General features: G+C 54.5%; 1 protein-coding gene across 1 annotated transcript in view; it reads left to right on the top strand.

The window, feature by feature from the left end:
* Window positions 1-8,032: 8,032 nt before the first annotated feature.
* The window catches only part of LOC111156052 (matrix metallopeptidase 25), a 10,684-nt gene continuing 5,261 nt past the window's right edge, over window positions 8,033-13,455 (top strand). The window contains 4 exon segments of the mRNA XM_022516631.1: window positions 8,033-8,348; window positions 8,743-8,875; window positions 10,281-10,425; window positions 10,499-10,791. Of these exon segments, the coding sequence (XP_022372339.1) occupies window positions 8,253-8,348; window positions 8,743-8,875; window positions 10,281-10,425; window positions 10,499-10,791 (667 nt within the window). The 5' untranslated portion in view covers window positions 8,033-8,252.

Genomic DNA, 13,455 nt, shown 5'->3' with positions numbered 1-13,455 from the left:
CTGCGGCTCCAAAACCGAAGGGCATTTTGGGAAATCTTTTAGCATTTGCTGTCTCTGCTTCCTCTTGTGGGTCTTAGTAAAAATAAAAATGTGGGGCGCCTGGCTGGCTCAGCCAGTAGACACGAGACTCTTGATCTTGGGGACATGAGTTTGAGCCCACGTTGGATATAGAGAACACATGAAATGAAAAAAAAAAGTTAGTGTTAGGTTAATTAATGAGAAAATGAGGAAAGTCAGAGAAGAGAGTCAAGAGGCTGGTCTGAGCAGGGTGGGAAATTTAAACAGTTATTAAAGAATAAGGGGAGTATAGGGCACCTGGGTAGCTCAGTGGGTTAAAGCCTCTGCCTTCAGCTCAGGTCATGATCTCAGGGTCCTGGGATTGAGTCCCACAACGGGCTCTCTGCTCAGAGGGGAGCCTGCTTCCCCCTCTCTCTCTGCCTGCCTCTCTGCCTACTTGTGATCGCTATCTGTCAAAAAAAAAAAAAAAGAAAAAAAAAGAAAAAAGAATAAGGGAAGTGGAGTGATAGAAACAAAACAATGAGGAGAAAGAGAAAGGAGAGTGGAGTGGCAGGACACATCCCAGCAGGGTGGAAATCTTTTTTTTTTTTTTTTTTAATAGAATATAAGGATTTGCTTTTTTTTTTTTTTTAAGATCTTATTTATTTATTTGACAGACAGAGATCACAAGCAGGCAGAGAGGCAGGCAGAGAGAGAGGAGGAAGCAGCCTCCCCACTGAGCAGAGAGCCCTATGCAGGGCTCAATCCCAGGACCCTGGGATCATGACCTGAGCTGAAGGCAGAGGCTTTAACCCACTGAGCCACCCAGGCACCTCTGTTGTTGTTTTTCTAGATGGTGTCTTTTAAGTGGGGTGCATAAATGTTGAATTGATGGAATGGGAACAATGTGTCCAATCTGACACATTTGGACACATATATATACTAAAACCCTTATGGTCATGGTGGTATTCATAACCCCCCCCACATTAACCTCATGCCTCTTGCCTCCCCCAACCCTGCCCAGGCAAGCACTGATCTGCCTTTTAGCACCATCGATTAGTTCACACTTACTGAATATACGTGGGACCATGCAGGGTGATCTGTTTGGTTGCCTGGCTCTTTTTGTTTGTCTTCAACATCAATCTTTTTTTCACTGTGGCGGAAATACACAGACTGAAGCTTTGCCATCTCAGCTGTTCGGGTACTGCCAACATTCCCACTGTCCTGAAGCCCTCAACCCCATCCGCTCCCAGATCCCCCCCTCAGCTGCTCCAACCCAGACTGTGTCCCTATTAAATACTGACTCCCCATGCCCAGTCCCTTGGCCCCTGGCACCTACCATCTACTCTCGGTTCCTGTGGTTTTGATGACACTTAGTACTTCATAGAAGTAGAAACTTTTTTTTTTAAAAGATTTTATTTAAATCTTTTTTTTAAGATTTTATTTATTTATTTGACAGACAGAGATCACAAGTAGGCAGAGAAGCAGGCAGAGAGAGAGGAGGAAGCAGGCTCCCTGCCGAGCAGAGAGCCCGATGCGGGGCTTGATCCCAGGACTCTGGGATCATGACCTGAGCTGAAGGCAGAGGCTTTAACCCACTGAACCACCCAGGCGCCCCTAAATCTTTTTTTAAAAATAAAGATTTTATTTATTTATGACAGACACAGTGAGAGAGGGAACACAAGCAGGGGGAGCTGGAGAGAGAGAAGCAGGCTTCCTGCTGAGCAGGGAGCCCGATGCAGGGCTCAGTCCCAGGACCCTGGCATCATGACCTGAGCCGAAGGCAGACGCTTATGACTGAGCCACCCAGCTGCCCCTAGAAGTAGAATCTTAAGAGTATTTGTTTGCCATTAGGTCTTTTTAGGTACAGTTCCTGTTGATTTAATTTTTTCCCCTTTGAGTGGGCCATACTTTCCTGTTTCCTTGTATGCCTTTTTTAAAAAAAGATTTCTTTGTTTATTTTAGAGGGGGGTAGGGGCAGAGGGCAAAGGAGAGCAGACTCCCCAGTGAGCACGGAACTCCACGCTGGGCTGGATCTCACAACACCCAGATCTTGACCTGAGCGGAAATCAGGAGGATGCTTCACCCACTGAGCCGCCTAGGCGATCCTGGTTGTTTTTTTGTTTTGTTTTGTTTTTAAGATTTTATTTATTTATTTGACAGAGAAAGATCACAAGCAGGCAGAGAGGCAGGCAGGGGGTGGGGTAGGAGGGGACAGGCTCCTGCTGAGCAGAGAGACGGATGAGGGGCTCAGTCCCAGGACCGTTGGATCATGACCTGAGCCGAAGACAGATGCTTTAACCCACTGAGCCACCCAGGCGCCCCTGTTTGTTTCTTAAAGTAATCTCTACACCCACCACCAGCCTTGAATTCATAACCTCAGGATCAAAAGTCACCTGCTGAGTCTCCTGATCTCAATGTTGTGACATCAAATCCTGCACGGGGCTTGGCTCTCAGTGAAGAGTCTGCTTGAGTTTCTTTCTCTCCCTCCGTGCCTCCCCACCACATGCTCAATAAACAAATAAACACGTAAATAAATGAAATCTTAAAAAAAGAAAAAAAAGTCACCTGCTCCACCGACTGAGTCAGCCAGCCGGACTCGTGATTTTTTGGTGGAACCCTAGACATTTGAGTCTAATAATGCTGTAGCTCTGGACCCCAGATTCTTCCTCCCTCTTTGTTATTGTGCTTGTGGATTGTGTGTTTTTGTGAAGGTCGTGGGCGGTCTCTGCGCCTGGGAGCAGCTTCCGGGGTACACTTACCCTCTTCCCAGGTCCTGTCTGAGCCCTTCTTGGGACACTTGCAGTCGCTTTCTCATTCCACCTTCCCAACCCCATGCACAATTGTTTTGTTTCATGTGGTTTTTCGGAGGTGGGAGCGGGGGCTGGTGTTTTCTTTAGCTGACGTATAATGGACACGTAACACTGTGTAAGTGGAAGGTGTGCAATGTGTTTATCTGACACATTTATACACAGCAACGGCTACCACCAGTGGTGCCCATGAACACTGCAAGCACACCACATCATTATCGTTTCTTCCACGTGGTGCGAACCCCTAAGATCTCATCACCTGGCAGTTCTGAAGCATGTGACATGGGAGTGTTGACTGTAATGCCTGTCCTGGATCTTAGATCTCCATGACCTACTACTGAAACCACATCTCCCCAGTTCCTTCGCCCGTGAGCCCAGCCCCTGGTAACCACCATGCTACTCTATTTTCTGTCTCCATTATATGCAGTGGTTTCAAATGTTCTAGTTTTGGGGGGTATAGCCTAGTGGTAGTGCATTTGACTGCAAATGTTCTAGTTTTTAATGTCTGGCTCCTGAAAGCGGAAAAGTGGACAATGAGGGGGGCTTAAGGCACCAGCCCTTCAAATCCCCTGGTAGTCACCTCGGCAAGAGAGACAGGGGCTCACCACAGTGGGTGGGGGACAGCAGTGGCTGCCCATCTCTGTGCATCTCTGGGCTGAAATTCCTGATATCTGGAAGACAGGGTCCCTTTTGTACACCCTAGTTCCCACGAGCTGCAGCGTGGCTTCCTGTGCGGGGCTCGGCTTGGAGAGTGCTGCTACTGTGCTAAAAGCTGAAATCCACGGCAGTCTGCCTCCCAGAGCCTCCCCCAGAAGGTGTAAGCTTTCTGCAGGACTCTAGAGTTCCGAAGTGGTTACTGGAGGTTCTGTTAGCGCACTTGTCCCGGTGGGGAGACAATTCCCAGTGCTGCTTCCTCCACCATTTCCCCAGGAGCTTCCCTGATCCAAGGCCTTTGGCATGAGTGATCCGGGATGGAGAAGAGAAGTTTCCGGACTCCTTGACCTAGGAGCCCCGTGCGCTTTGCCACCGACCACTGGCGAAGCCCTGACTTGGGCTACGATTAGATGGGAGGTAAGAATGTCAGCGTCGATAAACGGTGCAAGTCGGAATGTGCGGGGGGGCCTGCTGGCAGGAGGTTGTTCGGGGGGGCCTGCTGGCAGGAGGTTGTGTCTCCTTTACGTACTGTTTTATGTAAGTGGATATTATGTCACATTAGGAAACACGTCCCCACCTTTGTATTGTACAACCAAAACCTGTCGGTTTTGCCCTGAGTGGGTTAAGTACTAAACAGAGATTACCAGTCAGGAATGTGAGGGTTGGTGGAATTAAGGTAAAAGTCGGAGAACTGGTATGTTGGAACAGGTGTTACATGAGATGGTTGAGTCTCTTAAGGCAGATTGTACTTTGGGGATGGGCAATGTGCCCCACTGGGGAATGTTTCCTCCAGCTAATGGGGGTGGGAGGCACGATTTTCTGTGTTCTGGCCCCTGTGGAGTGCAGACGGGCACAAGCCTGTGAGCGCCCCCCAGCGACAACCACTGGAACTTCGGACTACAGAATCCTCCATTTAATGGGTATTTACTACCTTGCTCCGACATAGAGTGAAGTTACCCTGGTGAGGGAAGGACTTAAAATGATCTTGGCGGGGCGCCTGGGTGGCTCAGTGGGTTAAGCCTCTGCCTTCGGCTCACGTCATGGTCCCAGGGTCCTGGGATCGAGCCCCACATTGGGCTTTCTGCTTGGTGGGAGCCTGCTGTCCCCTCTATCTCTCTGCCTGCCTCTCTGCCTACTTGTGATCTCTGTCTGTCAAATAATAAATAAAAAGAACTTTAAAAAATGATCTTAGCACCTGTTACACCCATGTTGTCTTGGGTACTGTTAGAGAGACACTCTCAGGAGGGCAGTGCCCAGCAGCGTGCCCTGAGAAAATGAAAATGGTTTACATGGGACCGTGCTGCCTGGGGAATGCTCTGAGCATGGAAGCCTCTTTCCAGGGCTGAGTCCGGAACTACAGAAGGAGCAGCGGATTCTGTTGTCCCTGAGACTGCCTGGCAAACAGCTCTCCGTTGACCAACAAGGAGCTGCTTGCTCTCTATGGATGGCCATTCTGAAGGGAACAGACAACATCCTGTTCGGAAGATGGCCACTCTGATCAAGGAAGGTATGAACAAGTCAGTCCGGTGGGCTGAATTGCGGGCTGTTTTTCCAGCTGTGAAGGAAGACTTGAGCAGGGTTAAAAAGTCCTTATGTTTTGGTTTCTACTGACACACAGGCAGGAGGACAGTGGCAACCCGGCTGACTACAGAGGTGCCCAGTTGAGGCTCGGTCCCGTGGAAATCACTGTGGGAATTTGCAGGGTGCATTAAAGAAAGTAGGGCGTGTTGAAGCCCGTCAGAAAAGCCCCCTTCCAGGTTTGGAAGGTGACTGGAATCCACAATCAGATATCCCCATGCACTCACCTAACGTGGCCACCCGGGTCCACAGAATGAGTGGATGTGGGGGGCCCTGGGGGGCTGAATCGACACTCACTCCCCCCCATGCCTTCTAGGGTGGGAAATGGCAGTAGGAACTGTTCCTCTGCCTGCCGAAGGGACAGAGGCTACAGAACTACAGAACGTGCTGACACATCATCACAGGGATGCCTGTGGTCATTCTGGAGGCGGCAGATGGGTCCCCACAGGAAGAGACGCCAACTCTGGACCGGGCTTTGCTGAGCCAGAGGTGGATGGACGTGCTCAGAGAGCCAGAAACTAACCAGAACGGAGACCAACATTTCTTCAGACCAAGAACCACCACTGCCAGCCGGTAATGTCCCACAGCGGGCAAAGAGATATCCTCCTCGGAGACTGGTTTGGTAGAGAATTGGGAGAGGCAATTAAAGCATTGGTTGTCTAAAACGGGGTGGGGGGCACGGATGGGGATGTAAAGTAATGACTAAATGAGTTATGTCGTAAGGGAAATCCAGCGCCCCATGAACCCCTCCAAGGAGGCTCTGAGCAAGAGATGCTGTTGTCGTCTTAGCTCAATTATACTGGATGTCCATAAGGGCGAAGCAAAACCATGTATGTGCTGAGACCACTCCTGCTTCTGCACCCTGACCAGATCGAGGAGAGGACTTCAAACCCGGTGACCGGCCTCACCCTGAGAGATGTTTTCATGCAAGAGAACGATGGACTGGAATGGTTCCCAAGAACTGGATGGGATACTAGTAATGTGCCGTACTATCATTTGCTGCAAGGGGTCGTGTGGCCAGAGGCTAGGGGTGTGTGTGTGTGTGACAGAGAGAGAGAGAGAGAGAAATAACAGAAGAAAATACATATATGGGTCTTAGCACAGAGGTCTTAAATCTCCTGTAATTTCCTAAAATTTAGTAAGAGCACTAAAAGCATCTTCTGTTCTAACATTTGCTCTTTGACCCCAGTTCCGGACACTGGGCTCCTAAATCCCTTGGAATTTCCTGGGAGATGGGAGTGTCTTACTCTAAGGAGGTGACTCCTGGAGAGCTCCTGGACAGAGGCTAAATGACCAACCCATGACTGGAAGCCTGGAAATTTAGCCCCATCTCCCATCACCCAGGGAGGGAAGAGGGACCAGAGATTGAATTATTAGTTGAGCGTGCCTATGTGACAAGCCTCCATAAAACTCTCCAAAGTTTGGGCTTTGGAAGGTTTCTGGGTGGTAACATCCAGCACCACAGGAACAGGAATCACTCAGCCCCTGTCCCAAATAATGTTTTGCTTTGGGGAAAACCCAATACACAGTTGGTGTCGGAAGCCTCCTGAGTGGGGTAGGAGTTGGAGGGTCAAGGAGAAGCTGGGAAGGGGAAGTGCAGGCTTTCGTTGCACTTGGGATTGACCACGGACTATGCTGTGTTCTCACCCCACACCCCCCAGCCGCGGTGTTGAGGTCCTCATCCCTAGGACCTCAGCCTGTGACTGTTCTGAGAGGCAGGGCCTTTCCAGAGGCGATGAAGGCCAAACGAGGCCGTGAGGGTGGCCTGACTGTGCCCTTAACGGTGAGAGGAGATGTGGGCCAGGGCCGCCAGGCGCAGAGGGAAGACCAGGTGAGCACGAGCCCGGGGCAGCCACCTGCAAGCCCAGCGGAGGGACTGAACTGGCCGGAAGATCAGACCTTGCCGGCACCTGGGTCTTGGCCGTCCAGCCTCCAGAAATAAATTCGTGTTGTTTCCGGCACCCGGTCCGCGGTGGTTTGTTAGCGCAGCTGGCGGGGACGCATACAGGATTTCTGTGTTTTAGTTTGTATCTGGAGCTCGCTCATCCTGCTCGTTATTTATTTTATCTAAGCCACAGGGCGCCCATCGCTGCCCTGCTGCAGAGACAGAGCGGTGGGACCCGCACGCCCTTCGCCCCTCGCCGGGAAGTCCCCTCCCCCGCCCCATTCCTCCCCATCCGTCTCCTGCGGCACCGCCTTGTAGCCCTGGGCTTCCCCGGCGGGGGTGAGGCGTGGCTCTGCGGGTCCCCAGGTCTCTGTCGGATCCGCTCCCGTTCACCCCCTCCTCCGGGCTGCGCGTCCGGCCCTGGGCTGCAGCTCCAGCCTCTGCGCGCGGGGCACCGGCTCTTGCACGGCTAACACCAGCGGGAGGGGGCGCCGTCTCCCGGAGGCCCGGCCCCCGGCCCGCGGACGCAGAGCCCCCGCGCAGCCCACGGGGCTCGGGGAGTGAAGGCGCCGAGCCCCGGCAGCAGCAGCGGACACGCCGGGGCGCCAGCGGAGCCAGGCGGGGAGCCGGCCCTGGACACCGCGGAGAGTGGAAGCGTCCCAGCCTCTGGCGGCGGGCCTCGGCGTCTCCTACAGGGGCGGCGTGGGGAGAGGCGCCCCGGAGTCTCCCCTCACCCGCCCGGCTGCGCGCGGTGGAGAAAGCAGAAACGAGCCGTGCGGCGGAGAGTCCCGGGGGAGCCGGATTCTGGGAAGAGAAACTTGCGGGCGCGGCCGGGGACGGGAGGCAGGGGCGCTCGGCGGGGGTTCCTCGCCGCCCCTCACCGGCGCCGCCCGCGGTCTAAGAAGCCGGCTCCCCCCTGCTCACTGGGCGTCTGAAGGCTGGGCCACTGGCCTCGCCGGGTCGCTACCGCTCAACGGCTGCGGTCGCCCTGCCCCGCCCGGAGGGAGGGGCCGCCCGTGCAGCGCGGGGTCCTGCGGAGCCGGCGGAGGACCCAGAGGCCGCCCCCGCGCACCCGGAGCCTGCACCTCCGCCCCCTCCCGCGCCTTCTCCACCCTCCCGGGACCCCCGGCCACCTGGGCCCCCCACGGGACGTCTCCGGGTACCTCGAGTCGTGCCTCCCAGGAACCCCGGGCGCGCAGCGCGGCCCCGGGAGCTCCGGCCCACCCCTCCTACCTCGCGCGGGGTTCCCCGAGCCTCTCCGGGCCCCAGACCCCCTAGCGTAGGTCCCCAGAGCGGCCCTGGGCAGACCCCCCTCGAGCCCCGCGGGCATGCTCCGGCTCCTGGCGCTGCTGCTCCCGCTGCTGCTGCCGCCGTCGCCGGTGAGCGCCCCGGAGCCCTCCGCGCAGGACGTGAGCCTGGGAGTGGTGAGTGCGGGGGGTCTTCACGCTCCTGGGATCTGCGGGGTGGGGGTGGGGTCCGGACTAGGCTGGGGGCTGATTCAGTTGCCAAAGAGTGACTGGGGATGGGGTCTGGGGAACCCAGATTCTTGGCCCCATCTGTTTGGGGGCTGGGATTTGAAGATCTGTTGAGGGGTAGGGATGGGGAGGTGGAGGACAGGACTGTTGGGGCGGACACAACCCAGGGCTGGAGAGCTTGGGCTTTGAGATAGACAACAGGCGGTCACCTGGGGACAGCTGGGCCCCCCTGTGCTCCAGATGCCCGGATGTGGGGCAAGGCGGGGGGGGCTTCCAGAATGGTGATAGGAAGGGGGTGTCTCTCCCACTCACTCCGCTTCACCTGTTCCCTCCTTTCGTCTAGGACTGGCTGACCCGCTATGGCTATCTGCCACCACCCCACCCTGCCCAAGCCCAGCTGCAGAGCCCTGCAAAGCTGAGGGATGCTATCAAGGTCATGCAGAGGTTTGCTGGCCTACCTGAGACAGGCATCCTGGGTAGGTAGACCCCCACCCCTCCCCAGCCCTGCCTCTGCACCCAGCCTGACCATTAGCCAGCAGTAGCTAAACCTCAGCGTGCACCTGAATCACAGGATCTATGAAACGCTGGTCTTGGGGCCAAACCCATGAGATTCTCAGGCATTCCTTTTTCAATAAGTATTTACTAAGAATCTCTTACATGTAAGGCCATTTCAGGCTCTGCTGGTGCAGTGATGAACAAAGCAGAAAAGGTCCCTGCTCTCATGGGACTCACACATACAGTTCGAGAACAAACATATGCGAGATAATTTCAGTTAGTTATTCGTGTTTTGAAGAAGATAAAATGCTAGTCAGGGCAGATCACTCTGGAAGGTGTCATGGGTTGAGAGGAGCTCACATGACATAAAGAACTCATAAGATGCAAGTAGAAGGAGCCAGCCATGGGAAGATGTGGGAGAAGAGTGTCCTGGGGAAGTGCAAAGACCCTGTGGTAGGCTCAAGCTGGTGTACCTGTGACAAGAAGAGGTTTAAAAAGTTAAGCAAGAACCTGACTGGGAATTGGGGGGGGGGGCGATGGTTGAAAGGTGTTTGGGATTGATTACAAGCATGATAAACCTCTGGAGGGTTTGAAGGAGGGAGGCCATTGGATTGGCTTTACAGTTGAAGCTTCCTCTGCTTGCTGATGGAGACTGGAGGGTGGGAGTGGAGACCAGGAAGGAGGCAATTGAATCCAGGGTACATATTTTGGAGGTACCGCTGAGCGGGGAAGAGAGAACTTGGGGGATGCTGGTGAGCTACAAGGGAGGTAGGACCTTTCTCTGTCCTGTCCACTGGATACTTTTTGTCACCTCAACCAATGAAGTGAGGTTTGATCTTCATTTGAAGATGGGGGGACAGCTGGGAAGGGAGCTGAGCTAGGGAAGGGGATTCCAGGCAGATCTAATCTGGGAGACTGGAGACCCCAAAACCTGGGGGCTTTGGACTTTAGGATGTATGGTGAGGACTAGGGACCTAGACTGTGAGGTATGGATGAGCAACGTTCCAAGGGGCTCCGGCCTCGATGAGAGGAATCCTCATGCAGCCCCAGGGCTCCTTTCTCCAGAGTCCAGGCACCGGGGCCCAGGGAAGCAGGAGCCCCAGATCCCAGATCTGATCACCACATGGAGGCAGCCAGTCCGTTCAGGGCTCAGTAAAGAGGGTACACTGCCCTGAAGAGCAGAGTCCTAATTTGACCTGAGCTGGCTACCAGACCTGGAGAGCCCGTGCTCACATCCAAGCCATGGGCCTCCTGGGGCAAGTTGTTTAACGTCTCCAAGCCTCAGTGTGTCCACGTAGAAAGTTAGCTGGTAGCTACCAGGTAGACAATGGGGTAGAGCAGGTTGTCCTACTGCTGATCCCCTTCCCCCCACACCCTCTCTCCCAGACCGCGTGACGGTGGCCACCATGCAGAGGCCCCGCTGCTCCCTGCCTGATGTGCTGGGGGTGGCCGAGCTGGTCAGGCGCCGCCGGCGCCGGCGCCGATACGCTCTGAGCAACAGCAAGTGGGAGAAGCGAACCCTAACATGGAGGTAGGTTCCGGGACGCACCCCGCCCGCCTGCCTGCTGGGCCCAGCATGGAACAGCTGCCTTCTGTCTCCCCAGGGTTCGCTCCTTCCCCCAGAACTCAGCACTGACCGCGGAGACAGTGCGGACCCTCATGCACCATGCCCTGAGCACCTGGGGCATTGAGTCAGGCCTCAGATTCCAGGAGCTGGTTTCTCAGGACCCAACAGAGCCCGACATCCTCATCGACTTCGCCCGGGCATATCACCAGGACAGTTATCCCTTCGACGGGCATGGAGGTACCCTCGCCCACGCCTTCTTCCCCGGGGAGCATCCCATCTCTGGCGACACTCATTTTGATGATGAGGAGACCTGGACTTACGGCTCAAAAGGTATGATCTCCCTATTCTGAGACATCCTCTCCCCAGGTCTGTCTTTAAGTATTCGGTTTCAATCACATGTATTGATGGAGACTGTAGTGGTTGGGCTTCTCCAGAGAAACAGAACCAGTAGGTTGTGTGTGTGTGCGTGCACAGTGATTTATTTCAAGGAATTGGCTCACGGCATTGTGGAGGCCAGCAAACCCAAAATCTGTAGGACAGGAACGCAAGACTGGGAATTCAAGTGAGAGTTGGTGCTGCAGTCCTGGGTCTGATATCTGCAGAGCAAGCCAGGTGGCTGGAAACCCAGGTGTGATTTCTGTGTTGCAATCTGGAGGCAGAATTCCTTTCTCTCTGGGAAACCTCAGGTTTTGGTCTTAGGGCCTTCAACTGCTTAGACAAGGCCCACCCACCATGGCCCACAATCTGCTTTACTTACAGTCCACTGATTGTAGATGTTAATCACGTCTACAAAATAACCTACATGACAGCATCTACACTGGTGTTTGACTAAACCACTGGGCACCCTAGTCTGGCTAAGTTGACACGGAAAATCACCCATCACCAAGGCTTCTCAGGCGTCCCAGCCCTGAGCTGCGGACTTAAAGAGATGAAAACAGCTCCTTTCAGCAGCTGAGTCAGAATAATAACCGGCAGTTGCTACACACGATGACACAACTTGGGGGAATCCTAGCAGAGGAAGTCCTCTAGCCTCCTGTGCTCAGAAGAGAGGCCTACCCAAAGCCTTTGACTGACAGGGCTTCCTAGAAGTGGTGACTTTGTTCATCCCGCATATGTATACTGAGGGCCAACTAGCACATGAGGTCCTGTTCCCCCAGGGTGTGGGGGGCTGCGGGGAGGACGCAGAGAAAAGAGCAAGTCAGTGAGCTTGCTGAGTCCAGGTCATCAGGGGGAGGGGCACAGGGGGCCATCTGGGGCTGGGAGTTTGAAATACGGTGTTGGGAGGCAGGCTGTAGAGGACGGATGGATGGTGTGTCTCATAACACAGAGGGTCTTGGAAGCACAGGGACAGAATGGGGAGGATGGGGGAAGGGAATGGGAGCCATGGAAGGTCTGGCATTCTGGAAACGCCCCTGGCTGCAGGATCCAGAAAAGATGGTGATGGGAGTCAGAGGACAGTTGAGTCGGGATGGGCCAAGAGTGGGGTCTAACTGAACCCTGGTGGCAGAGGGGGTGGGAGGAAGGGGTGATGGTTCAGGGGCCCCTGGAGGGGGAAGGGCAGGCTCTCAGAAGGCAGAGGGGAGTTCAGGTTGGCTGCGTGCTGGCTGCCCTTGTGGGCTATTCAATGTGGGCGATGCTTTCATGGTCAAGTGTCTTGCTCTAGAACTGGGACTTCTCAGATTTGGGTCAGGTTCCCCATTAGCACAGCTCAAGATGAAAGTTCTCGTGCAAGCAGTTTCTCAGGGTATGTTCTCGGGGGAAAGGGAAATAAAAGCAGGCTGGGGAAAGCAGCTAAGTCAGGATGCGGTCTCAGCTGAGAGCAGCCCGACCCATATTGCTGGTCCCGCCTGGAGGCCAGGGGCCCAGGTCTTCTAGTCACTCCGCAAGCTGCCGTTGGCTGTGAGCCACGGCAGGGAGGCTGGCCAGGAGGGAGAGCCGTTTTCCGGGGGAGGGGGCATCCGGGAGAGGGACACACAGGCTCTGACTTGGACGAGGTGCCCATAGCATCCACAGAAGTGAGGTTGTATAACACAGCATTTAAGCACACTGGCTAGAAGCGAACTCCGGTCAGGGCTCAGTGTCGTCATCTGAGAAATGGGGATTATAATAGTGCCTGCTGGCAGGTGGGCTTGTACTTCCCCTATAGCTGTCAGCACGAGCCCTGCACACAGTAGCACTCCACTTGCGGCCAGCTGCTATGAGCTGGCCTGGTGGCATTCAGAGGTTGGTAAGGTTCCGGGATGGGAGTGTAGGACGTGAAGGTCAAGCACAGAGCTGTGGAGAGCCCCACAGTGAAGGGGAAGAGAGAAAGAGAGGAGGAACCAAGGGAAATGGAGAAAGAACAGGTCCACAGGTGACCAGGAATGAGAGTGACGAGGGACTCAGGTAGCAGTGGGCAGGGCAGCAACCAGGCCAGTATGTTACATGGGCCTGGATTTGATCATCTATGGACAAAGTGACCTTGGTGCCTACAGACTTGGCGGGTGGGGGAGGATCCTGACCAGCGTGAAGTGAGGCATGAGAGGGGCTGAGGAAGTGAAGACTGAGTTTAGACCACTGACCACAGAACTTGCTAGGGAAGGTCAGGGGGGTGGAGGTGGGCAGATAGGTACTGGGGTGGCTTAGGATGAGGGAGACTTGAGCACTTTGTGATGTTGGGTGAGCCAACAGAAAGAAAGAGATGGGGAATGGATGAATGGATTCATGCATGGATAGATTGATGGATGGATAGGTGGATGGATGGATGGATGGATGGATGGATGGACAAGTGGATGGATGGATGGATAGATTGATGGATGGATGGACAAGTGGATGGATAGATGGATAGATTTATGGATGGATGGACAAGTGGATGGATGGATGGATGGACAGGTGGATGGATGGATGGATGGATAGATTGATGGGATGGACAAGTGGATGGATGGATGGATAGATTGATGGATGGATGGATGGACAGGTGGATGGATGGATGCATGCATGCATGAATGGAAGGAT

Source organism: Enhydra lutris, unplaced genomic scaffold, assembly GCF_002288905.1.
Source record: "Enhydra lutris kenyoni isolate GAN:26980312 unplaced genomic scaffold, ASM228890v2 scaffoldscaffold45, whole genome shotgun sequence".
Classification (NCBI taxonomy): Eukaryota; Metazoa; Chordata; class Mammalia; order Carnivora; family Mustelidae; genus Enhydra; species Enhydra lutris.
The sequence above is the reverse complement of the archived record's forward strand: the minus strand, read 5'-3'. Positions and strand labels throughout refer to the sequence as shown.